Source organism: Ursus maritimus, unplaced genomic scaffold, assembly GCF_017311325.1.
Source record: "Ursus maritimus isolate PB19 unplaced genomic scaffold, ASM1731132v1 scaffold_35, whole genome shotgun sequence".
NCBI lineage: Eukaryota > Metazoa > Chordata > Mammalia > Carnivora > Ursidae > Ursus > Ursus maritimus.
In genome coordinates this window covers 11286523-11314237 of record NW_024426119.1, presented here as the reverse complement: position 1 = coordinate 11314237, position 27715 = coordinate 11286523, and the positions used below count along the sequence as shown (strand labels likewise).

Genomic DNA, 27715 nt, shown 5'->3' with positions numbered 1-27715 from the left:
TGAGCCACCCAGGCGCCCCACACCTACTGTTTAAAAAGCTCCCAGAGAGGGGTGCCTGGGTGGCTCTTGGCTTCACTAAGGTCAAGATCTTGGGATTGAGGAATTGAGCTCCTCTTCAGGCTCCGTGCTGAGCGTGGAGCCTGCTTCGGATTCTCTCTTTCCCTCTCCTTTGCCCCTCACCCCCTCCAGCACTCTCTCTCCCTCTAAATAAATAAATAAATAAATAAATAACTCCCAGAGAGACTTAGATTCTACATTTTGGCTATGGCAGAAGTTGTCCCCATTACCGTAATTTCTTAGGAATCCTTTATGTCCCCCGAGGAGGTAAAGCCAGCTCTGTTTCTTTCTCCAATACAAGCACCCCACAGCAACTATGACAACTCTGTGCTCTGCACAGAACTTTTCCAGAGGTTGGTGTCTCAGAGTTTCCCTTAGCACTTGGTAGCAAAATTGACCATTTGAGAGTAGAGGATAAAAGCAACGTGGGAAGGTATGTCGATGTATTTAAGTAGAGTGTATATAAGGGAATGTGATGTCCAACCTTGTTTTTCCTTCCTTCATCCTACCAGAACCAGTTTGAGTATTCATTATCCAGTTAGTAGAATTCGCAGATCTGAATAGAAGTTTCCTTTTTTGGGGGCGCCTGGGTGGCACAGTCAGTTAAGTGTCTGACTCTTGGTTTCGGCTCAGGTCTGATCTCAGGGTCTTGAGATCAAGCCCTGCACTGGGCATGGAGCCTACTTAAGATTCTCTCTCCCTCTGTCCCCACCACCCCCCTCTAAAATAAGTAAATAAATCTTACGAAAAAAAAAGTTTCCTTGTCTGTCCGAAGGATGATTATAGCTAGTGATTGGAAGCCTGGCATTTCCGGAGAGGAAGAGGTGGCAGTAGCCCTTTTCCAACTTTTAGACAGTGGTGAGAATTCTGCCCCTTTGTCTTTAAGCATTATAGTAACAGACTTCGACTTTTTCTTTCAGCATTTTATTCCAGAGAAAGAGAAGAGTCAGGGATGAATCTAAAGTTTTTAGCTTGAGCCACTGGAAGGATGGAGTTACCTTACCTAAATAAACAGAGGCAGACACTCAGGGAAAAGCAAGTTTTGGGGAAAAGATCAAGAGTTCAGTTTTGGGTGTGTGAAAATCGAGATGCCTATTAGACATCCAAGTAGAGACACTGAGTAGGCAGTTGGATCTATGAGTGTAGACAAGTCAGGGCTAGAAATAGAACTATGGAAGCCATCTACACACATGAGACTCCCAAGGGAGAAAACGTGGATAGAATGTAGGACAAAGAGCCAAGACTGAGTCGGGAGCTTGCCTGCCTTTAGAGTCAGAGAGACAGGAGGAACCAGTCGAGAACACTGAGGAGTGATGGCCACTGAGGGCAGTGGCAAGCCAGGAGAGCAGGGTATCCTAAAACCCAGAGGAAGGAAATGTTTCAAGGAAGAAAAAGAAAGTGATCTAGTGTTGAGAACACTGCTGATGGGCAAGTGAGGATAATGGAAATGTGCCTTGGATTTTACAACCTGGGAGACATTAGTAAGCATAACAAGGGCAATTTATGTGGAAAGGTAGGGATAGAGGTCCGAGTGAGTGGGTCCAGGAGAGAATGGGAGAAGAATTGTAGGCATGGGGATAGATGATTATTTTGAGGAATTTTTCTGCAGAGGGAACAGAAATAGAGCAGTTAGCTGGAGGCAAAAGTGAGGTCAAGAGTGCTGTTATTGTTGTTTAAGTGGAAGCGATACCGTATTTGTATATTAATGGAAATGTAGAGAAGGAAAAAAAATATCGATGCATCAGAGAGAGGGGAGCAATTGCTGGAGCTATTCTCAGAATGTCTCAAAGAACCTTCTGCCAAATTTTGTTCTCATTCTATGCACAATGAATGCCAGCAACTCTGGTTATGGAAATAGTTTCTGCAGGGACAGAGTAGAAAGCTATTTGAAAGCCTCCATCTCTGTATCCTGGAGCCCGAGGGCAGGGTGTATGGACGAAAATGTTGACCAATATCTCAGCTTTGACCCGAGGATACATATCTATATTTGTATATATGTATATATTTCTGGGCATCCACACAAATACCACCCAAACAGTGTAGGTTAGAATAAGACCTCACTAAAACAGATTTCATATTATTTGTGATCATCTGAAGGGAGAAAATCAGAATTTTCCCTTTTAATTCAGAGATACTGTTTTCATAGAAAATTAAGGCTATTTAAAAAATTATATGGGAAAGTTTGCATCTTAGCATCACTTAGCATGATGTTGTCAAAGTTCATCCATGTAGAATGCAGAGTTTCCTTCCTTTTAAATGCTGAATAAAATTCCATTGTATGTTGGGGAAAAACAGAGCTTTTCCCCTAAGGTCAGGAACATGGCAGGGATGTCCACTATCACCACTGTTGTTCAACATAGTACTAGAAGTCCTAGCCTCAGCAATCAGACAACAAAAAGAAATAAAAGGCATTCAAATCATCAAAGAAGAAGTCAAGCTCTCACTCTTCACAGATGACATGATACTTTATGTGGAAAACCCAGAAGACTTCACCCCCGTATTGCTAGAACTCATACAGAAATTAAGCAAAGTGGCAGGATATAACATCAGTGCACAGAAATCAGTTGCATTTCTATACACCAACAAGGAGACAGAAGAAAGAGACATTAAGAAGTCGATCCCATTTACAATTTCATCAAAAACCATAAGATACCTAGGAATAAACCTAACCAAAGAGGCAAAGGATCTATACTCTAAAAACTACAGAATTCTTATGAAAGAAATTTAGGAAGACACAAATGTAAGAACATTCCATGCTCACGGAAAGGAAGAAAAAATATTGTTATAAAGTCTATACTACCCAGAGCAATCTACACATTCAATGCAATCCCTATCAAAATACCATTAACATTTTTCACAGAACTGGAGCAAATAATCCTAAAATTTGTACAGAACCAGAAAAGATCCCAAGTAGCCAAAGGAATGTTGAAAAAGAAAACCAAAGCTGGTGGCATCACAATTCCGGACTTCAAGCTCTATTACAAAGCTGTAGTAATTATCAAGACAGCATGGTATTGGCACAAAAACAGACACATAGGCCAATGGAACAGAATAGAGAACCCAGAAATGGACCCTTGCCTCTTTGGGCAACTAATCTTTGACAAAGCAGGAAAAAACATCCAGTGGAAAAAAGTCTCTTCAATAAATGGTGCTGGGAACATTGGACAGCTACATGCAAAAGAATGAAACTTGACCACTATCTCACACCATACACAAAAATAAACTCCAAATGGGTGAAAGACCTCGAGGTGAGACAGGAATCCATCAAAATTCTAGAGGAGAACATAGGCAGCAACCTCTACGACATTGGCCAAAGCAACCTTTTTCATGACACATCCCCAAAGGCAAGAGAAACAAAAGATAAAATGAACTTATGGGACTTCATCAAGATAAAAAGCTTCTGCACAGCCAAGGAAACAGTCAAAAAAACTAAGAGGCAGCCCACGGAATGGGAGAATATATTTGCAAATGACACTACAGATAAAGGACTGGTATCCAAGATCTACAAAGAACTTCTCAAACTTAATACATGAGAAACAAATAAACAAATCAAAAAATGGGCAGAAGATATGAACAGACACTTTTCCAATGAAGACATACAAATGGCTAACAGACACATGAAAAAATGTTCAAAATCATTAGCCATCAGGGAAATTCAAATCAAAACCACACTGAGATACCACCTTACGCCAGTTAGAATGGGAAAATAGACAGGCAAGAAACAACAATTGTTGGAGAGGATGTGGAGAAAGGGGATCCCTCCTACATTGTTGGTGGGAATGCAAGTTGGTACAGCCACTCTGGAAAACAGTGTGAGGTCCCCTTAAAAGGTTAAAAATTGAGCTACCCTATGATCAGCCATTGCACTACTGGGTGTTTACCCCAAAGATACAGACGTAGTGAAGAGAAGGGCCATATGCACCCCAATGTTCATAGCGGCAATGTCCATAGCTAAATCGGAAGGAGCCGAGATGCCCTTCAACAGATGACTGGATTAAGAAGTTGTGGTCCATATATACAATGGAATATTACTCAGCTATCAGAAAGAACGAATTCTCAACATTTGCTGCAACATGGACGGCACTGGAGGAGATAATGCTAAGTGAAATAAGTCAAGCATGGGGCGCCTGGGTGGCACAACGGTTAAGCGTCTGCCTTCGGCTCAGGGCGTGATCCTGGCGCAGGATCGAGCCCCACATCAGGCTCCTCCGCTATGAGCCTGCTTCTTTCCTCTCCCACTCTGCTTGTGTTCCCTCTCTCGCTGGCTGTCTCTATCTCTGTTGAATAAATAAATAAAATCTTTAAAAAAAAAAAAAAAAAGAAATAAGTCAAGCAGAGAAAGATAATTATCATATGGTTTCTCTCATCTATGGAACATAAGAACTAGGATGATCGGTAGGGGAAGAAGGGGATAAAGAAAGGGGGGGTAATCAGAAGGGGGAATGAAGCATGAGAGACTATGGACTCTGAGAAACAAACTGAGGGCTTCAGAGGGGAGGGGGTGGGGGAATGGGATAGGCTGGTGATGGGTAGTAAGGAGGGCACGCATTGCAAGGTGCACTGGGTGTTATACGCAACTAATGAATCATCGAGCTTTACATCGGAAACCGGGGATGTACTGTATGGTGACTAACATAATATAATAAAAATCATAAAAAGAAAGAACAGCAAAAAAAATAAAAAATTATATGGGAAAGTTTGCATCATTTTTTTTAAAGGTTTCGGACGTTATCTTCAATGAATATGCAAATAATAAATTTCAGTTTAAGTAGCGCCTTGTGGTAAGCCCGTGCTTTCTTAAATCAGTTCATTTTTTCTCTTATTTCACTGAAGCGCTCTATTAATCAATGTTTTCTTGGCCACTTTGAATGACTACACTATTGTATTAGAAAATAATAAAATTGCTGTTTATGTGAAAGTATTCTATTAGTCTAATTTTTAAATAACGGAGAAAAATTTCTCCCCTAGAGATATGCTTTAAAGAAATTTTAAAGAATTGATCCCTTCCTAAGCTTTCCTTAAAAAGAGAAAACCAGTTCAATCAGAACTTTTCAATATTTTCCACCAATTCCCCTTACTGGCAGAAGACACCAAAAGCATACCTGGAGAGTATGGGGGTATGGCCAAAGTGGCCAATAAAATCCTAACATTCTTTTGGAGCCTCCCTTTCAAATATTAAAAAATCATGTGAATTTTTCATTTTGTAGTATAGTAATACTATATTTTAGAATATATTTAAACATTTTAAATTATCATTATGGGGAAGAAAGTATTCTACTTGTCTCATTGGCTCAATGAAGAAGCTGCTTGTCATGGATTCTGTCCATGCCAGAACACTGGAATGAACCGAGGGTCAGCCCACACCAATAGCAGATTCATCATGTAGCTAATTTTTCTTCTCAAGCAGCCCTTTCATTAAAAGGGGGAAAGAAATGAGAGAGAGATGAGGAATGATGTGATTTAAGAGAGGTTTTTTTTGTTAAAATAGAAATTTGAGCATGAACATTTAACTTTATTTTGTTTTTTAATAAGGAAAATACCTATCTGAAGTTTGTTGGAAGGGTCAAATGAGATGAAGCATGTTTTGTACCCAGGATGATGCCTAGCATATTGTAGGCCCTTCATTATAGGTATTAATAGTCATGTATGTTTGCTACTTTTTTGGTAAAAAAACAACAAAGTTTGTGTTTCCCATGTTACTTTGTTATTATGTTCTTAAACTAACTTATTTAAAATCAAGATTGTACCCCTATGAGATGTTTTGAAAATTGTTTAAAAATCAAAAGTTAACTAATTAGTCAAGATTTTAGAACTTGAATAATTTTGATTTTGTAACTTCCTCGGCTTTCCTTCTTCTCAACTGGGTTCTAAACTAGTCTGTCTTCACATGGGGGGGCCACTTTTCCCTTAGGTCATTTTCATTGTGTTTTTTTTTTTTAAGTTTATTTATTTATTTGACAGGGGGGCAGGGAGCAGCAGAGGGAGAAGGAGAAGCAGGCTGTCCGCTGAGCAGGGAGCCCAACGCAGGATTCGATCCGAGGACCCTGGGATCATGACCCGAGCCAAAGGCAGACACTTAACTGACTGAGCCACCCAGGCGCCCTTCGTTGTTGTTGTTGTTGTTTTTAACCATAATACAATCCTACAAATGACTGTCCAAATGAATCACACAAATCGTACACAGATTTGGTATATTAGTGGGCTTATTTTTATTCTTATTCACTTTTTTAATGTGCTTTTTTTCTGTAAGTCATACATGAAGTTACCACATGACCCGGTAAGTCCAACCCTATTCCCAAGGGAAATGAATATATCCACACAAAACCTTGTACACAGATGTTCATAGCAGCATTATTCATAAAAGCCAAAAAGTAGAAATGGACAAATCAAATGTGGAATTTCCATACAGTGGAGTTTTACTGAGCCATAAAAAGGAATGAAGTACTGATATGCGCTACAAAATGTATGATCCTGAAAACATTTTGCGAAGTGAAGGAAGCCCATTACAAAGATCAGTGTATGCTTCCGTTTATGTGAAATATCCAGAGTAGACAAGTCTCTAGAGACAGGAAGTGGATTAGTAATGGCCTGAGGCTTGGAAGAGAAATGGCGAGTGACTGCTGATGGCTGTGGGGTTTCTGTGCGGGAGGATACTTTATAGTCTGTGTCTGATAATCCGATATCTGGAGTCCCTGTGAATATGTTTCTATTGAATGTTGTTTGCTGAAGGGGTCTTTTCTCCTTCTGCACCTATTTCTAGCCATATGTGGGACTTTGTGGAATTTTATTTTTAGAAATAATTTGAAGCCTTCGTGGATATTTCTTCAGAAAAGAATTTTGATTGCTTTTTTTCCCTGCATCTCAGAGTACCAGCAATCAAGTATCATCTTAATCCATTAGGAGGCTCGAGATTTTCTGAGCTACAGAAAATTTGAAAGGCTTTCTGGGCTATAGATGATTGGAAGATTTTTCTGGGCTACAGGTGGTTTGAAGCTGAGCGGAAGATAGTGCAAGGGCTGGTTTACTTCCACATCTTAATTCCTAGTGTGCAGCCAGTATCCTGCTGAGCCACATGGGAGCTGCGGCAAAAGAAACATCAGTAATACTGATCCTATCTTTATTTTTAAATTTGGTGTTTTGTTCATTATGGATTTTTCATTATTTTATTAATGAATTTTAATAATACTGCACTGAAGAGTTACTCATGTGGATTAGTAAGTTTTGGGGCCCCCTGAATTTAGTGCCCAAGGTGAGTACTTCACTTACCTCACTGCACTCCCAGCCTTGGGATTTTTACGTCCTAGGAGTCTGAAGAGACAAAGCTGTGGGTCCCCCCCAACTTCCTAGAAAATCTCGTAAAGATTTTGGGGGGTACTCCCTCAATTTCCTCCTTTATCATGCAGTTTAGGGTTGATGGTCTAAAGACTTCCACACAATTCAGGACTGGAGTGGATTAAACACAAACATTTATCTTCACTTTCCCCCTGAAACTGCCCTAAAATGATAGTTGCAGAATAACGAGATCAAAACCCACCAGGATGAAGAGAAGGGAAAAGAGAGAATAGTAAATGAGAGCCGTCCATACATTTTTGAGAGACAAGACAGCTGACAGAGGAGTGGTATCTGACCCAATAGCAGGGTGCAGGAAGCAGAGATAGACAATGAGAAGTGAGCCAATTCACCCCACAGAGCCCCACAGAAAATATGTTGTTCTTATTATCAGTCTCCAAGGAGAGGCAGCAACAGTCTGCATTCACATGTTATGGTCTATAACACCCATGTACAGGATCCCCGCAAGGATATTGAACTCTCCCATGTACTGTCAGTCTGATCAGGTGGGACCGAGATCTAATACAACTGGACAATATTTCAGTACACTACTTTACGGGGTATTATGATTATCTCAGAAACTGAAGATTAAGCTAAAAGTAACGTTACCAAGCTCATAAATCATATGACTGATTGGGGATGATTGATTTAACTCCAAAAAAATCCAGGGTCCCACACAGACTGTAAAATTTGGGGGGCTTGCACACGCTGGAGCAACCAGTGGTCTACCACAGACAACTAGGAATAAATCGTCGTTGCTTCCCACCTCCCAGACTAAACTAGAAGCTCAACACCTGGTGGGCCTATTTGGCTTTTGGAAAAATCATACCCTTCACCTAGGGATAGATAATATTAGCTTAAATCTAAAATTACCTAGGGGGGGTGCACCTGGGTGGCTCAGTTGATTAAGCATCAGCCTTCAGCTCAGATTATGATCTTGGGGTCCTGAGATCGAGTCCCGCATGAGGCTCCCTGCTCAGTGAGGAGTCTGTTCTTCCTCTCCCTCCCTTCCCCATTTGTGCTCTCTCTCTCTCGAATGAATGGATGAATGAATGAATGAATGAATGAATGAATAAAATCTTAAAAAAAATAATTACGTGGGAAAAGGCATTTGATTGAGTCTCTGAACAGCAACGAGGCTTCTTAAAACTGCAGAAAGCTGTAGCTAAAATTATCCCATTAGGACTATATGATCCTAAAGATTAAATTAGAAGTGCTCTGCCTGCACTCCTGTCAACTGGAGTTTCTGGCAAAAGTCCACGGCCACTGATCAATGGTGACCTCTGGGCTTTTGAACTAGAAAAGCACCAATTGCTATTCTCCAGCATACTCCTTCTAGAAAACAGTTATAAGCCTGTTACTGACCTTTTATAAGATAGCTCCAATAACTGAAGGATATAAGATTATGTTAACACTGGTAATACCCAGAATGTCATGGGTAATGTCAGAAAAGCACTCCAGCTGGGGCTCCTGGGTGGCTCAGTCGTTAATCATCTGCCTTCGGCTCAGGGCGTGATCCCAGGGTCCTGGGATCGAGCCCCACATCAGGCTTCTCCATTGGGAGCCTGCTTCTTCCTGTCCCACTCCCCCTGCCTGTGTTCCCTCTCTCGCTGGCTGTCTCTCTCTCTCTCTGTCAAATAAATAAATAAAATCTTAAAAAAAAAAAAAAGAAAGAAAACATTCCAGCATGGAGGACAATGCCCATCCTAATATGGATATGGAGTGTGCTACTTTGACTTTCCATGGGAGAAAATTATGTTCATAAGCAAGTAGCCTCTTTTCCTGTAGGGTTGACTATGGAGCTTTCTGAGAAGGATTTGCTTACTATTATTTGGCCCCTGCTGAGGCTGAAACTCATAATAAAAATTGCCTTATTGGGGCAGCTGGGTGGCATAGTTGGTTGAGCATCTGACTCTTGGTTTTGGCTCAGGTCATGATCTCAGGGTCATGAAATCGAGCCTCGTGTCTGGCTCCGCACTCAGCGGGGAGTTTACTTGAGAGTCTCTCTCTCCCCGTGCCTCTCCCCCACACACATGCACACATACTCTCTAATAAATAAATAAATCTTAAAAAAAAAAAAAAAGGCTGACCATGGATCAGGAGGATAGACTGTACTGTGAGGGTTAGTTCCTATGGGACTGAAAGTGGCCTGAGCTGTTTTACTAAAATAAGAAATGTACCCACATGACCCTGACATCTGGTCAAGGCAAAAAGTCTACAGATTATTAGTGTTGCTTTGTAAACATGGATGGGAAGAGTTTCAGGGCAAGCTGTTGACATTGTTTATTGGTAACAGTGATATTGATGATTTACACCTGGTCTGAGACACGCGGAGGGTTCTGTCATAACAAGTATGTGCCTACACGACCAACAGAGGATGAGAAACCCTGGTCGAGCCTCCATCTTGAGCGCCTTGGTTCTGAGATGGTCCATGTCCACATTGGTGCTTCCTAATCTGAGAGAAAGTGTGTCTAGACAGCCCCTTACAGAGGGATTGCAAGTGGAGCTTGGACTTGGCTGCCCTGAACCTTTTGCTGCGAGGTAGCCTTTGGCTGTGATGCGTAGCCTTACTTGAATGCTGTTGCTATATTATATCCTTTTCCTGCAACAAACTATAGATTTTAAGCATTGTAATTTTGAGTCCGATGAGTCTTTAGCAATCAAACCTCCCTTAACTGTTTCTGTTAGTGCAGTTAAAAATGGTGTATTTTTTCTATTATTCTAATTTCTCAAAAAAAGAAAAAAAAAGGATCCTATGTATCCAAAATGTTGGCCAAAAAAATCTGGGGTAGTGTATTTTTACATTCTTCTGCACTATTGGGTGGTATTCCTATGTAGAAACAAGTTAACACACTGTAGTGATCAGATTTATGAGCTTTATTTCTTTAAAAGATTTTATTTATTTATTTTTAGAGAGAGAGAGAACGTAGTTTCACAAAAATCCATATGAGGAGAGACATTGAAAGGAATGGTCAGTAAGGCCTGAATAATGTCCACTAGAAATAGCACTGGAGAGGTCAGGTCAGGGATATTAATACATTGCAGTGATAAGGTAGAAATCAGAGATTGAGGAGTAAGTGAAAGGTGAAAAAGTGGGGACAGTATTCTTTCTAGAAGCTTGGCTCTAAAGGAAACTGAAGTTGCCAGAAGAAGAGTTTTTATTTTGAAGTTATTTTAAGTATGACTATTTGCTGAGGGGAAAAAATAACATGCACATACTCACAGAGGCCAGAGTTACAAGGATGATGATAATTGATACAGCAAGTTCCCGAAGGAAAGATTAGAGTGAAAGGATAGTTGTATGGGTTAGACCTGCTCAGAAGGTTTACCTCGTTTTCTGTAGCTGTAAGAGAAGTGTCTCTTTGTAGAGGGCTGAGAAGTAAAGACAAGTGATGAGATGAAGCCTGATTTTTCTCTTTAGAAGCTTAGCTACAAAGGCAAGGAGAGAAAGGACTTCAACCAGAGAATGCAAACGCAGACAAATCTGCAGGGGATTGGAGCAGAAAAACTGAGGGAGCTGACACAGGACTGCCTTTATTCTCTCTATGAAAAATGAAACAGGAAGATCAGATAAGAGAACACAGTGAAGGTTTGGAATAGGCACTGGGGATAATGTGGAGGGATTTGTAATAGAGCTGCTGAGCAGTATTTAGACCTAGGGATACATACCCTAAGTGTGCACCAGTCCACATGACTCTATGGACTTCTTGAGCAGGATTTGGCCCCAGTGTAGAATTGATAGCTGTTCCTGTGGTGGGTGAAAAAGGACACCAGAATACAATGGAGCTAAAGGTGTTGGCATGGGCATAGGGTGAACCTATGGCTCATTTCAGAGCATGTCTTCCCCACCCTCCGACCCCCCAGATTTCTCTTGAGTCCAAACATTTAGCATCTTGAGAACAGAGACTCTTTCTTTTCTGGGTCTTAGGATTAGTCCCTTATATTATTCAGAAGACATTCAGATATTTTTGAATGAATAAATTAACTAATAAAATTTGGGGGTGCCTGGGTGGCTCAGTCGGTTAGATGTCCCATTCTTGGTTTCAGCTCAGCTCATGATCTCAGGGTCATGGAATCGAGCCCCGAGTCAGGCTCTGTGCTCAGTGTGGAGTCTGCTTGAGGATTCTCACCCTCCCTCTGCCCCTCCCCTGTGTGCTCACTCTCTCTCTAAAATAAATAAAATGAATCTTAAAAAAAAAACTAATAAAATCTGACTCTGCTAAACATTTCTGAATACAAGTATTAGGTTTAAATTATTTACAAGGGATGAATATATTATTTCAGAGTATTAGAATTCTGTCCCTAGAGCTACATTCTTGTAATTTACTTATGCTTAAAATAATTGGACTGATGCCAAACTCTAATGAAATCCATTCTATAACATAAAAGTTTATTAGAATAAAAATACATGTACAATCCAACATTAAAATTATTTCACATTGCATGTAGGTTTTACCTCCATTAGTCTTTTTTAATGTTTTTAAGGTCTGTGCTTTAAATAATTCGCACATCTGTAAACCAAGCTTAGATTATCAAGGATGCAATATATCCATTAGACACTGGACATCAAAATTTAGGATCGGAACTGATAGTTATAACCTATTGCACTAAATATTTCCGTAAAATTTGGACAGAGAAAAAAGATTAAATCACTTGAAATGAGGTAAGTTGTATGAAAAGGTTTTTAGTAGCAAATATCACCAATGTTGAAATAAGAATATTAAAAACATTCATGGAAAATTCACTTAAAATGTTTGCATAGTCTAGGTTATTTTTTAAAGGTGAAAAATTAAAAATTACCAAAATTCCTCATTAGAAAAAGAGACAATTATCTGGTTTTCCTTAAGATCTGTGTACATTTTAACTCTTTCTCTCATTTAGAAAAAAGAAGTGATACAAACATTCACAAGTCTTAGAAAAAAGGAAAAAATAATGAAGATTAGGACCAACTTTTCAAGCTGCCTTTTGGAAAGAAAATTAAAAACAGAGGTAGACGGTTAAATATTAGTGGCCAAGTTACTCAAAAGACTAATTTTTGTTGGTACACATTCACCAAATGTTTACACTTGAAGCCAAATAGTAAATGAATTTAGGAGGAGAGAGTAAGACCTAGCACAAGTTACTTCCTTACATCAAAGAAAAGTAATAAAAATAAACCAGGCTTAAGACCCCTGTTAAGGATATGATTGTTTAAAGCACTACAGTTCATGCACTTTTTCAAGTGGGAGAATTAACCTTATCCCTAAGCTTCCTAGATTTATTGGAGGCCAAGCCACCAGCGCCGTCAGGCCCGGTCAGTCAAAGTAGGACTGCAGGGTGCCGCGGCGCCGGACATCGCAGGTCCAGCAGTGGAAGCCTCCTCCCAGGGAATTGGCATTACGGATGTTAACCTTGATGGTACTGATACCTGCATCAAAAGAGAGACATATGGTCAGTTAGATGGACTCCCAAGAAGATTCCTAGAGGAAGTAAGCCCAAAGATGGGTAGGAATCCTGAGTCTACAATCCTCAAGTCTACCTGAACCCCAAACAGTCTTTCAACTGCGTTGTCTCCAATTATATTGCATCTAACCTATTCCACTGCTACATAAAGTCTTCACCAGAAAGTCATCAGAGATTGTGAAGTCTACTTTGTTCTGCTGACAATTCACAAGTCAAGGGGCTGGATGAGCAGATGTGTCTCATGGGATTATATTTACCACCTTAAGAAAACGATGGAACCAAGCTTGTATTTTAATATGCTGGGCTGTATGCTCATTCAGGTATCAAATCTATTGAGGTAGTTAGTTTAATCTGGCATCATTTGTACTGATATTCTTGTGTTGATGTGCATGGGCCAACCAACTGTGTTTAGAAAGAAATGTGCTGTGTTCAGTGTAACAGGATTTTAAAAAGAAAATCTATCCTCCTCCTTCAAGGAATGCATTATTTTGAGGGGAAAGATAGCTACAGAGTCACTAATGGTTCCACTGGGGTAGTCAGGGAGGGAAGGCAGCAGGAGCCATCAGAAAAGACTTTCCCAAGAAAGTGAGACTGAGCAGGGCTTTGGGAAGTACAAATAGAGTGTGGAAGGGGTAAGGAGTGGGCTTGGGATGAAGAGTGGACTTTTAAACACAGGTGTGTTTCCTGGTAGACAGATGTATCTATCTTATTCAGATGGCTAGAGCCATTTTAATCCTGAATTAGGAAGGTTCCAGCTGCTTGATAAAGTTTGCTTTAACAAGTTCCCTGTGTCTAAAATTATAAAATAATATTATGTATCATATATCTGGTTCTTAATCTTAAAGGACAAAGAAACTGAACCCAAGCAGTTGGACTGTTTCATGAAAGTCAGGAAAAAAGTGGCATAGCATTAGAGGTCAAATCATTAGATTGGACTCGATCTAAAACTGACCGGCTAATCCTTTTCAACTGATACCACATTAAAGAGGGATGTGTCAGAGGGGCAAATCATTTCTTCTGGGTAGTACACCTGAACTGTAAGACACGAATCACAACATGACTCACTTACAACAAATACATACTGCCTGGCTTTGACTTAGGATCTGTCACGTGTGTGAAGAGTGATGGACATGCATACTTCTGTACTCTGCATCCTAGCCATGTAAAAATCCTCGCTTTCACTTTTCTCAATAGTGTCAGAATAACTATTTTAAAATTTCAATATCAGGATAAGCAAATTCCCACCCAAGTGAAAACCAGTTCTTAGTTCAAAGCTGAATGATTTACTGACCCTGTCTGCTGCATTCTATTACTTGGTTCACTGTGCTTACCACACATGTAAGTCACTTCTGTATCTGTACCCTTAGAAGTCCTTTAAAATATGTAATGACAATTAAATGACTTTTAAAGGACCCTCAATAAGTCAATTTCTTATTTGCGGAAGGACTGAATGATCTCTTATGTTCATCTACAAAGGGTGTAGTTCTTCAATACATGGGCACCAAGAGGTTAGAGAAATCACAGAAGATTGACACACTTATTGCTAAGGGAGTGTCTGAGGAGCCTGGAATGCATCTCCAACTTTTTGGGATTATGATCTTTAAAAATAATAGTATTGTGCATCTATGAAATAATAATATGGTACCTCTAAAAGGAACAGAAATTGAATTAGGCAAGTCATACATCAGACCTAGAAGGTAATTTCCTTAGTTCTTCTGGTTCAATACTTTCATGCATGACACCATGTTTCATTTATTGTACATACCCAGTTTTTCAAACATCTTTTGAATTGGGACTTCATTGGCATCCACCATGACACGCTTTTCATCTAGCATTAAGACATTCATGGAAAGCCATTTGGATGACATCCAGAGTGGGTGATCTAAAAATAGCAACAACTGTTAAATCATGTCCACTATCATTTTTGTTTAAAGCAAGGGTTCCAAAGTGAAGAATATTAAGTGACACTTCCATTCTTTCAGTAGTTTACTTTCCGTGTGGAATTTCATTTTAATCTTAAGACAATTTATCTATAAATGTTAGGACTCAATCTATACCCATTACACATTTGGATTTCACCTTGTTTTCTTTAAAAAGTCATTTTTTGCTTTGTGATGTTGCTTTATACTGGGTTTTCCATCTTCTCACTTTCATTGTGTATGGAAGGAGAGGTTGCAAACCTAAGTCCCAGCCTTGTTCTTGTACCTATAGGCCCAAGTGCTAGTTTACTCCTTCCTAGGGAAATATTTTCTCTGAAGTGCTAAAATTTGGGCTGCAGTCTATAGATGAAAGATCTTCAGTCACTGAAGTACTCATTTTAGGCTATGAGTATATAATAGTAAACATACCATCTGGGATGACTGGTATTGGAGGAGTAACTATGGTCCATCCCGCTTTCTTGAAAAGATCAATCTGCAAGACAAAAACAAACAGACAAACAAAACAAAAAACAAACCCCAAGGAGGTTTAAATCCATATATGCTATTATTATCTTAGTCTCTCATAGGTCTTATGATTAATAATTCTTTTTGAGACACCGACTTCTCAACTGCCAAAATAAATTAAATTTTCAATCCAAACATTTGAAATGATTTTGTTTGAATCCTAATTAGGAAGGTACATAAAACCCCCATATTACCAGGTTAAAGTTTAAAAAAGTAACAGAAATGTTGAAGCTTTTAAAAATATCCCCATGCTTTATTTAGGTTCCAGAGATCTTAAAATATGGAAGATACTTTTCTTGACAAATTGGCATTAAAGAAAATGAAAGTATTTCCTAACTTTAGCTCTAAGGAAACAAAAAAATGTGACTGTGTTCAACCCATAGTCCATCCGCTTCATAGTCCGTCACTTTGCATCTCTACCATGGCATAAAGACACACGTTAAGGATGTACTCCCAAAGAACCATAACCGTCCTTAGTCACCATTATAACCCAGCCATCCCTGTGTTCACAGACTCACTTAGTATAACAATAAATTATATTAAAGTGAAACGGATAAGTAATCTTGGTCTTTGGGTATAAATATACACGATGGAAATGAACAGTGACATGGTAAAATAGTGTACTGCAGCCTACCAAATAACACAGAATCCCTCACCACCCAACTGGAAGGGTGAGGGGGCGAGCAGAAGTAGGAGGCTGCAAGTGATAGGGACAGAGCAGCCGCAGTGCAGTGGCTCTGCTCCTCCTGCAGGCTGGGGCTGGCCAAAGGGTCCTGACCCACCGGAGAAGGAGGCAGACACCCATTACCCAGGGCATTGCCCAGCCATGCAGGGATCATTCGGTTTGCAGTTCCGCTGCTGGGGGATCTTGGCTGCAAGCTATGGGATAATAGACTCTGTTCGATAAAAACACACACAGACACACAAACTGGAGGCTTTGAAAGCAGCAAGCAAGGACAATCAAAGTCTGATGACACTACGCTAATTATCATGGCTACAACGTACATTTGTGAGTTCTGGACACCTTGTAGTAAATCCCCCATAAGCAATCCAATGTTTGATTATCATAATGTTGAGCAATGCTGAATTTGTCGTTTAGGACCACTAGGAACTATGGAAGTGCTTAAAATAAAAGTTTTTATATAAAGTAATTACTTCAGTTGCTAGACTCTGTTGCTTCTCCAGAGTCTTAAGAGCTCCCTTACCTGATGGCACGGTCGGTCAGGGTTGGAAAGCACGAGACCAGGTCCAATGATATTGAAGGTGGCATCAATATGCATTGGATTAGGATCTTTAAAGGAGATGATATGCACTCTGTAGTCTGGAGCAAGATGCCTACGCATCCATTCAATGCCCAGGTAGTTTGTAACCTTAAAATGAAAGGAGGACATAATTCTAAACAGATTGGGTTCTATGTTTAGATAACTAAAAATATTCAGGATGAAAATATTTTCATAAAATAAATAAACACTATGTACAAGTAAATAATACAATAATAAATTAAAAATATAAAGTGTGGAATTTAAGAGGCAGCTTTTATTGACCTGGCTTCTCTGTGCAAAAATATCTCTTCCAGCTCTAATGAAGTCAGCAGCATCAAAGCATGGCTCGAACTCAGTCGTCACAAATTTTCCCTGAGCAGCCAATTTGTGTCTGTCTTCTACAGAATGGATAGGGTAATTCTAATTGGAACAAGAATGAACACAGACAATGCATTGGTCCATAAGGAAATTATTTATGAGGCATTCATTACTAAGAAAATCAATTCAACAGCATCACTTCCCAAAACAGTACTACCCCGTTTTAGACTAAAACATGCATGGAGAAGACGTAGGCCTATGCTAACTAAATGAAAATAAACTAACAACAAAAACCAAAAGCCAGAAACTAGTCATGACAGCAATTTCTTGATACTTAGAAGGAAATTGTATAGCGATAGTAATGATTCTGAAAATATTCATGATCCATACATTGATTTATGGACCTATCTACAATACTGAAAGTCAACAGAATGAAGTCATTCTCTTCTTGTAGAAAAGAAATTTGGTCCTGAGCCTAACTCATACCATAAATGAGATGCCCTGCCTCCCATGCCAAAACTGACTTGCTGTGGTGGAATGAATTCATTACTTATTTCTGTCTTTAAACCCCTAGAAGAAATTTTGATCTTTTGATTCTTTCTATAAATGATGAAATAATAAGTGACCTAACAAGGGATATATATTTCCTTTTACTGTGAGTTTGGCCTGTCAACCACATTGTTTCTCTAGAAACAATGAGTACAGTTGAGTGACTTTTCTGTTTCTACCAATGAATAGCTATGTGCCTTTAGGCAAGTTTTCCTCCCCATAAGGGAACATTGATGTTCCTCCCTCAGAGGGTTTTGTGAAGAATAAACAGGACTGAGGGTGTATAAAAGCACCTAGCTCAAGACCTAGCACACGGTAAGCACCAGATAAGTGTTAGCCATTACTACTATTACTATTATTATCACAATATCATTTACTCTTATTTTCATCATAAAACAGTCATTTTTTTTAAATGAAGGTGATGTTCTCAGTTTCTTAAATGCATACTAAATACAAGGTATCAGAGAATCTCTATGTCATTCTCTGGATTATTGAGAAAAGTTACTAATAAGCTCACCTATAATTAGGGTCTTACCTGGTCATAAAGCTTATCACCCATTGTTGGCTTGGGAGCTGTTGTCCACTTGGCGCCACGGTGGAAGTAGTCTTTGATAATTGACCTGTATGCACGGTACTCAAAGAAGCGGGCGCGCCATGCCATGGGAGCCTCGATAATCTCATTTCCCACAACTATCAGGATGTCTCGAGGCATCGCACTGTATAAACCTAACAGACCAAAAAGTTCCACGACAACCTCAATAATGCTAATTTCCAAGACAGAAGAGTCTATATAATAGGATCCCAGGTTTGGGTTTAAAAAAATTACAGAAAACCTATAGGAATGTGTATGCATGTATTTATGTCCAAATAGAAAAAGATGGAGTGATACATACTAGACTGTTAGCATGAGTATTCTGTGTGGGGATGGCAAAGCTAAGAGAGAGAGAGAAAGAGAGAGAGAGAGAAAGAAAAAGAAAGCAAGAGAAAGAAAGAAAGGAAAGAAGGATGAAAGAGGAAAGAAAAAAGGAAAGGAAAGAAAGGAAAAGGAAGAAAAGAAATGAAGCAATAAGGTCCTTGTTCAAAGAGATCTAGAACCACCAAGTTTTCACATTTTGTAAGCTCCTTTCTTGATACATAGAAACAGAGTTCTTCAGGGAATATCAGTACCACAAGATAAAAATTGGGCCAAGGATCATTTCTAGAACTGTAAATTAGAACACTGAATTCGGGCACAAGAACAATCTTGTAGCAATGTCAGTTAAAACTAAAATGGGAACGTTTCTGTTCCCCTCTTAACTTCTGTACTTGAGGAAAATGACATGGAATCCACTGTTTTATGAAAGGAAATGATCATAAGGTTTAGAAAAACTGCTTCTTTCAAGAAGATTCTGATTTACAATGGAGTTTAGAATATGGACATCTTAATCATATCAAAAGAACCAGTCTGTTCCTAAGTAATCTTTAAAGTTTTGAAGGATTAAATAAATAAATAAATAATAACATTTCAGAGGATGATTAAAGGAATCTCTGAGAGATTATCTGAGCTTTCTCCTTACACATTAAGAAAGAAATTAAAACTTAAGACACTAGCAGTTTAGACACACAACACCACTTACCCGTAGACTCAAAATCAGGAGTTTTATACTTCAACGACCAGTCAATGGGGTCAGGTCTCCTCACTGTCACTCCTTCCATTTTTAAAATATTGCACATCTCTTCAATTTCAGCAACAGCCTTTTTCAAATGATCTTTGGGAAAATAATGGCCTCCGTGCTTCTGGTAAAATGGCCAGTACTTTTCATATGTGTTGGCCTATAAGCAGGAGAAAGTAAGCGAAATACTTAATCAGAGAATACAACTCATGATAAGGTTATAGGCAGTGAACAATGATTTGTAGAACTTATTTTTTCTTTTTTTTTTTTTCTAATTTTTATTTATTTGAAAGAGAGAGAGCACGAGCGGGGAGGAGAGGGAGAAGCACTCCCCGCTGAGCAGGGAGCCTACTCGGGGCTCGATCCCAGGACCCTAAGATCATGACCTGAGCCAAAGGCAGACGCTTAACCACTTAACTGACTGAGCCACCCAGGCGCCCCTGATTTGTATAATTTAATGGAAATGAGACTAAGACTATGTGTTGTCTAGTGTTGATCCCCAGCACCGACCACACTCGGGAAGTGTGTGGGAAGACACTTAATATTTGTTGAATGAATTGTAAATATTCTTGATGCTTTGAGACCTTTTGCTCCCTTTGTGTGGGATCTTCTGCCCTGCCGTTTACAGCATGTCTGCCATCGGATGGGCTTGGAGTCTTCTTGGACCAGTTTTTATTGGTCCTTCATAGACAAAGCTTCATACAAAACAGGACATAGGTACTCTGTTAGACAGTCTCAGTGAAATCAAATAAGAAAACAAACAAAAGAGCATAAGAGGATAAGAGCACATCTGTACTTAGATAAAACCATGTGCTACCCATGCATCCCAGAATTCTGTCTAGAAAACAGCACCGCAAGATACTCTGTAGGAAAATAGGACACTGCCCCCTTAAAATTAGGGACATATTCTCAAACATTCTTTGTTGCTCTTAAAAACCCATCATTGATTTTCTCATTCAACAGAATTAGCACTTGGCAAAATTCTGCAGCAGCGCAAGTCTGTCTTTGATACTACCTAGCCTTCCCTGCAGACATGCCTCCCCTTCCCAGTCTTTCCAAGTTCTCATACCACTTCAAGTCCTTTTGTCATAGAGGGAAGTGATCTGATAAATGAATTCACACACTTTTGGCAGCTGAAAAAAAGCTTAACATTTAGAAAGTGTCCAAGGGTGATATGCATTTTAAAAGACAACTGAATGAAAACCAGTTAGATGCTTTAAAAAGGCTCAATTTGCTAAAAATGACTGTTGAAACAGGGCAGCCATAACAACTGTAAAATATTGGTTTTCAAAAACATAAAAATGTAGGATTCTTCATTCAGATTGTTTTGCATGTGCCTAAATTCTCAGTTTAAAGAAATACATTGGGAAATGTAGATGTATATGGATGTAATTTATCAAGATAGATGAGGAAGAATTCCAATCAGAAGATCAAACACTAGGAAAAAAAACCTTGGTCTTTCATCCAAAGACTGGCAAAGTGATATACATCTGTATATTTTAAGTTTAAAAAATATTTAAAGCAGGTATTTTAAAAAAGTTCCTTATATTATTAACTGTTTAACTACCAGTCCCGATCACGTCAGATAAGGTTTCCATCACAAATCAGACAATTTCAGAGAGCGGTTAAGGGCTATGAAGACGGGAACCCGGTAATGAGATAGAGTGTGTCTAGATGTCTAGCCCAGTAATGTCAAAGACGATGTCTTTTTCAGATTTTCTGTCTCTGCTTCCATTTCCACCTCAGTCTGAGAAATATCAAATATGTGGAGGCAGACCTGCCTCTTGTTAGTTCTGTACCTACGTTCACACCAGTACGGCTGGAGCTGAGCCTGCTGGAGAAGGAGGAATAAGACTCTGAAAAACATGGCTTTAACAAACATGGAGGATGCTGGTGAGGCTCTAAAACAGGGGATGGCAAACTAAAGTCCATGGCCAGATTTTTTTTTTTTTAAGTAAATACAAGTTTTTCGGGAACACAGGCACACTCATTCATTTACATATTGCCTGTAGTTGCTTTTGCACTATAGTGGCGGAGTTGAGAGGTCAGTGGTGACAGAGACCTACGGTCTGCAAAGCCTGAAATGTTTATTATCTGGCCTTATGACAGAAAAAGTTTGCTGATCCCTGTCTACATTATTGGTTAGTTGCTTTACTTTGGGAGATCTTTAGAAAAACAACAGGCTCAATTTCTGGCCTGTGACAAATATCAGTATCAAATTATCAGTATTAATTTGCATACTTTTTAAGATCAATCTACTCTTTTTAAAAACAAAAGCATTCCACTGTTTTCTACTCCTAGGAAGTCTGGCAGCAGCCCCCAGAAGGAGAGGATAATAAGGAGTCTTTCTATTCCTCTCAGACACATCGCGGTACTACTCCTCCATTCATTGCTTCCTCCTTCTCATGCCAGGCACATCGCTTACAGTCCGCTAAAGGACAAGAAGCCTTTGAAACTTTAAAACTCATTCCAGCAGATGCACAGCCATGCTGTCTTGCCAGACATATTCCAAGGTATTCTGTGTAACTATGCAGAATGAAGCTCGCCTTGGTAAATATGAACTGTGCTTTCCTGGGGGGGAAAAAAGCTATTTGAACAAGTGTGAGTTTCCTTGTGTAACTCGTACTCTGTCTGGCTAAGGTTGAACAAAGTCCAAATGATCAAGGCACATTACATTTTCCAAGACATAGTTGGAAATTATTTACACTTCCTTTGTAACCTTGCTAAATGAGTTAGCAATTATTTACCAAGTGTCTGCAAGATAAAAAACACTACGTTAAATGCTTAGCATATGATGTTTTTAATAATCTGTTGCAGAGATGTGGCTGCACTCCTAGAAACTTTATAGGCTTTCAGAGCTTAAAACCCTGTGGGGAGGGGCGGGGTGGGGCGGGGTAGGGGGCGGTTTGCCAAACGAATTTTAAATACTGTCTTTGGAAGGCTCTGAAATATCAATAGAAACTTCTTATTTACCCAGCTTCAAGCTTATAGTACATTAACCTTGACTGACTTTGTATCTTATGAAAGGTCCTTTCTTAAGAGCTTTATTTTAAAGATAAAAGCAAAACAAAAAGCACATATTTGGTGGAAAGTATGCATTATGTTTTACAGAATAAAAAACTACATAGCTTTTAAAAACTGTGCTTCCTGACAACTATAGTCCTTAACTCCCACAAAATTTCTCTAGCCTTTATATCTTCCAACCAATCTTATGCTCTAATTGCCCATAAGCAGTTTAATACATTATTTTATCTTTCATCGTTCCCAAGCTGATTAATACATCTGTATCATTTTTCTCTATTAGTTAAGGCCTTGCCTTCTGGGGGCCATGCATGTCTTTAATTTTCTCTCCCTCGTTACCTAGTTTAGCATGTGGCATAAAGCAGAAATAACCAGACAAATGAATGAAATCAATACTGCTAATACTAGTAGTATCTACAATCATGGCACTCCCAATGTACTTCTGTAATGTAACACTAGATCCATACAACAGTAAGGAAGTATGGTTCTGTCCCTTGAAATACTTAGCATGTAACCTTTTACCTTCGTATTTAATCATGTCAGGTAGATAGCAAACCTCTTAATATCTTCACTTTATTGAGGCCCAGAAATTTGTGGAATCTTGCACAAGGCCAAAGAGCTGATTAGCCAAGACTGGTATCAAGCTTCTTAATCAAATACGTAATTCAGTCCTGGTCTCCTGACTTCAGCCCGGTACTCTTTCCACAAATGACAGAGAATTCAAAATCAGGTCTGAGAATCATGTCTGTTTCCATTAGGTTACATAATACAAAAATCAACAATTTTATAGACAAGTAGAAGGATAAGCTATTGCTTGAATTTGAAACTTAATTCCACCCAGTTAAAATGGTTAAGGGATGGAACTTCTTTTCAAGAAAAGACTTAAAAGAGGTCATGCCTTTTTAAAACATGTGGATGATACATAAATTAATCTGTTCATCAAATATCAAATATCAGAACCAGGGGTAGTTTCAGAACAATTAGAAGTTATGACTTTTTCTATTACCCTGCCTCTGTGGTCTAATTAAAGACTCATTTTCTTTGAGAAGACTTCCTAACTCTCCATCATTTGGTCATTGCTTTTTCCTTTACTCTTCTGGCATTCAATTCAACTGCCAGTTGGTTGGCATAAGATACTTAGCTTTAGTCTCTGTTTCTATACAAAGATCTTATCTCTCTAAACAGAAAGCCAGGTCTTTTGTGCTGTTACCTCTGGAACCCTGGTACAAGGTAGGCAGCATTTCTGACGATGATGGCAATGGTGTAACAGAACTTCCTTAATCCACGGTATAAATAACAATGTAAATATTCAGGAAGAATTTAAGTATATTGAAGATATATTTCTAACCCATTATTAATGGAAGCTCAGGCTGTGCCTGCAATGTGGGTGGCACTCCCTTCTGCAGGATACATCTTGAACACCAACCCACAGAGGCCTGGCCTTAGGAATATTTCAGATAAAGAACACTAGGAGTTTTTAAAAGAGAGATGTGACTTGTCGCCAGGGAAACCCTGGAAGGCTATGTGGAAAGGACCATCAGAGCTCTGTGGTAGTAAGAGGGGTAGGTTTAAACTAAAGACGAGAGGTATAGGAACATAGGTGGAAGAGTCCTGAGTGGGAGCACAGGCATGAGGGTTGTTTGGGGAAGAGTGAGTAGTCTAGTTTGGCTGCTTATAGGGTTATCTTATAAAGTCTGCTGAAAACCAAGGTGAAATGTTAGAATTGAGAGGGACCCAAATAGGAATGGATATCTGCTAACCTGCCATACTGCCACACCTCTAAGATGAGCCAGTGATTGAAATAGGGAGTCCTGGAAAGGCAGGCAAGAGCCAGATTGTGAATGATCTTGAATGCCGTGAGAACTTTATCTGAAGCAGTGGTGGGGGGAGGAGTCATGTAGAAGATTGGGAAATAGAGGAATGATAGGAGCAGGACAAGCAACGTAATCCAATTTTGGTTTAAAAAAAAGCATTCTCGGGGCGCCGGGTGGCTCAGTCATTAAGCCGTCTGCCTTCGGCTCGGGTCATGATCCTGGGGTTCTGGGATTGAGCCTTCCAGTCCAGTCGGGCTCCCTGCTCAGCGGGGAGCCTGCTTCTCCCTCTCCCACTCCCCCTGCTTGTGGTCCCTCTCTCGTTGTCTCTCTCTGTCAAATACATAAAATCTTTTTTAAAAATTAAATTAAAATTTTTAAAAAGCACTCTCACAGAAGCTGGAAGGTGGTTTGGAGAGAAGAACAAATGAGGGAGACCAGTGAGGGGTTAGCTGCGATAGTCGAGGCAGTAGATGCGATCCTGACCTAAGGCAGCAGCAGAGGGATGGAGGCAAGGCTGCTTTTGACAAAGGACTTGTTAAATCCTGGAGAATGGATGTGGAGGATGTGACTGAAGGAGAAATCAAAGATGACTCCTTGATGTTTCGGCTCTAGTAAATGGGAACGCCAAAACTGGAAGGGAAGGGGTGAAGAAGGGTCCAGTACAGCAGAGCGGGGGCAGCTGAACTCAAGGTGTGCGGGGCTTGAGGTGCCACGGCAATACCAGGAAGGAGTTTAACGTGTTGATCTGGAGAGAGATCTGGACCAGAGTGGAGGTGGGAGCCGAAGCTGTGAGAGGAGCTAAGAGACGAGGGCCAGAGTGAAATTCTGCTCGACCCCAACATTACAGACAGTGAAGGAGGATGTGAGGAATAATGAAAGAACTTACATCCCCAGATCAGGTCTGTCAGAATCTGAAGGAAGGAGTTATTTGTGTAAATAGTATAAAACACCAGGGGCGCCTGGGTGGCTCAGTCGGTTAAGCGTCTGCCTTTGGCTCGGGTCATGATCCCAGGGCCCTGGTATCAAGCCCCACCTCGGGCTCCCTGCTCAGTGGGGAGTCTGCTTCTCCTTCTCTCTCTCTGCAGCTCCCCCTGCTTGTGCACATGCTCTCTCTCGCTGTCAAATAAACAAAATATTTTTTAAAAAATAAAACACCACAGAGATTTCAAGTAAGATAATTAAAATCACCACTGGATTTCAGAAGTCTGGAGTAAGCTGCAGTGAAAGCAGTCAGAGAGGAGAGTGGGAGCAGAAGCCAACCTGCAGAAAGTGAGGAGTGAACCCCCTTCAGACATGTAAATACCCTTGCTTTACCTTCACCTCCACAGTGAATGGTGGAACACAGGCATTTTCTGCTCTGCCCACTATCACTTCCTCCAAGGGGTCCCATTCGTTGTAAGAGGAGACGGGGCAGTCCTTGGGCAGAGGATCAGTGGCCTTATCATCAGCTGCACAGGAATTCCGGGAGGAAGCAGTAGCTGCCTGGGTGCTCTGGAAAGTTCGCTGCACCCATCCTGTTAAGGTTCTTCCAAGCTTCCAAGAACAAAGAAAAGATTATTGCATAGTCCTATACAGTACTTGGGGAGGAGGAGGTAGAATGAAACTCAGCATAACATAGACATTTAAAATCCTTTAGGAGAATGTAAATCAAGACGTTAGTTACTATATAGGTGGGTAGCAGGGCTATAGTTTTGCCTTCTTGCTTTTTATAAATTATCTTTTTATCTCTATGTTAAAGCCCCTCAGAAGATTTTATCCCCAGTGACCACCCCCATTTATATCTCAGAATGGTTTTCTGCAATCAAGTTTTAATCCAGCTTTAAGCAACCCTTCCGTAGATGATGGATCACCCTATTCCTAGAAAACCGTAGAAAGCTGCTCCATATCTCCCTGCCAAGTCCAGCTGGAAGAAGAAGCCTCCTTTCCCGTTCGGTATTAAAAGTCACCAATATTAGACTTTTTTTTTTCCAAATTAAATAAAAAGCATATGTAAAGAACCTTATCTTTCAGAATAATCAGCTTCAAACTAAATTTTTTGCATTGCTAACACACACTTCCCACTCTTTGGCACTTCAACTCTGAGAGTGACCAAGTGCCATCTGCTCCATTTCACAGATGGTCCATAGTATTCTAGCCAAGATAGGATTAACCCAAGCACAAATTTAAACCACCAGAAAAGAGAACTTGGGACTTCAAAAAAGCCTTTAGAAAATCCAGGGCCTATAAAATCTATATTAGGGAGAGTCCCTCACCACGGGGCAAACCTCAAACACCACCCACACCCCACACCACACCACCGCGCCCAGTCTCTCTCCTACTCGGTTAAATGCCTTAGGAAGGAGCCAGGAGAGCTGCCAGGGTGGGGACCAAAGCAAGAGGTAGAGTGACAGCTGTTCTGGAAGCAGTTGCCCGGAAGGGAGCCAAACTGCCCTGCTATTCCTGTCCCAGGAGCTAGGGAGGGTCTGCAGGCGCACGCTTACAAACCCTGCAGAAAGTCTGGGTACAGCCTGAACTCGCTCCAACTCCTCTCTCGACTCAGGACTCCATGTTACTCTTGGAGTGGGCCTGCTTGCTCCCTCTCCATCCCAGATTCCGACTTTGCCTCCTCTCCCATCCATCCACACCACACGCATTTCCCCGAAGGCTCCCCAACTCTATGCCCACCCCCTGCACTGAACCCCAATAATTTCATCCTTGTATTAAGAAGTGTCACTCGTCGCCCCCACACCCTCACCCTGGGCCCGAAGCCTCTAGGAGCGCACCGGGATTCGGCTGGGAGGGCGGCGCCCCCTGCAGTGATGGCCACCGCCGCCCGAGACGCGCAGAGAGCGACTGTACCCACGGGGTGTGGCCCCAATGCACGTCCCGCTTCCCCCAGGACACCTCCGAGCTCCCGGCAGCCAGGAAAGGCTCTTGAAGCTGAGCTTCCAAGGGGGACCAGAGGGACATTGTCATGCAATGCTGGCTGGGGAAAGCGAGGGAAGGCGAGGGGGAGCGCACGCGGCCGCCGACCGAGCGGGCGGCGCACGCACCCGAGAGCCGATGTAGTGCACAGCCTCGGCGCCGCGGCTCCCACCGCGCAGACACCGCACCCGCAGCATCGCCCCGCGCCCGGCTTGTCCACGAGCCGAATGTTCCCGGTGCTCGGCCGCGTCCGTGCGGGCCTCCCGAGAGCGCGCCAGCAGGGGGTGTCGGGGCGCGCGGCCCCCGGCCTTTTGTAGGCTCGCCCCGCCCCGCCGCCTCCCGCGCGCCCCATTGGCTGCTGGGAACAGGTGGCGGGGCCGGGGGGAGCGCAGGGCAGCGCGCCCCGCCGCCCAGAATTAGGAACCGTTAAGGGACTTCGGGCTGCGCCCGGTCCAGCCTCCCGTGTTTACCTTTTTTTAGCTTGTCAGTCCGCCGACTGGCTTCGGCTACCCAGCCCAGCCCCCGTCCGCCGCAGGAGGCCCACCAGAGCTTCAGGGGAGGGGAGGAGCACGCGACTTCTGAGGAAGGAAACTTAATAGTACGTTAAATGTGCATTGTTGGATGACAAAGGTAAAGCGTAAGTACAGTCACAGGGTTAAATTCGTCGGTGTGCACTGACTCAGTCCCCTCATCTTGCATTGAACGAAACCACCTAAAGTTTAGGTGGCTTCTTAAGGCAACACCGGGTTTGAGACTGGAGAAGCCTAAGTGTGGAATTCAGGTTCTCTTTCCCCCGAGGTGCTGCACTTTCCACCCACTAGCCTGCTAGGTTCTGGGGGGAATACTAGACGTTTCAAATAGTCGTTGGCCGTGTGCCCTGGCTTGAGAAGCTCAATCATGACGACAGAGACAAAAGCGGGCCA

At 41.2% G+C, this 27715-nt stretch overlaps 1 protein-coding gene across 2 annotated transcripts; it reads right to left on the bottom strand.

The window, feature by feature from the left end:
• Positions 1 to 11755: 11755 nt before the first annotated feature.
• On the bottom strand, positions 11756 to 27083 carry GATM (glycine amidinotransferase). Of its 2 annotated transcripts, none has more exons than XM_040620540.1 (9): positions 26921 to 27083; positions 25203 to 25421; positions 19018 to 19213; positions 17937 to 18127; positions 16817 to 16954; positions 16478 to 16642; positions 15177 to 15240; positions 14594 to 14710; positions 11756 to 12793 (listed from the first exon to the last, which is right to left on the bottom strand). In XM_040620540.1, exons 1-9 carry the CDS (start codon positions 26987 to 26989, stop codon positions 12681 to 12683), a joined length of 1272 nt encoding a protein of 423 aa, XP_040476474.1. In that variant the 5' UTR covers positions 26990 to 27083; the 3' UTR covers positions 11756 to 12680. The 2 variants fall into 2 exon arrangements, with proteins under 2 accessions (XP_040476474.1, XP_008682225.2); XM_008684003.2 differs by lacking the exon at positions 26921 to 27083 and adding an exon at positions 26651 to 26775.
• Between the last annotated feature and the right edge of the window lie 632 nt (positions 27084 to 27715).

Coding starts and splice junctions, on each gene's coding strand:
- GATM (XM_040620540.1), bottom strand. CDS start 26,989: ATGCTGCGGGTGCGGTGTCTGCGCGGTGGGAGCCGCGGCGCCGAGGCT. Junction 16,643..16,816: donor TTTTTGCACAGAGAAGCCAG/GTCAATAAAAGC, acceptor TTTCATTTTAAG/GTTACAAACTACCTGGGCAT. Junction 15,241..16,477: donor CTGACCGACCGTGCCATCAG/GTAAGGGAGCTC, acceptor TTTGTCTTGCAG/ATTGATCTTTTCAAGAAAGC.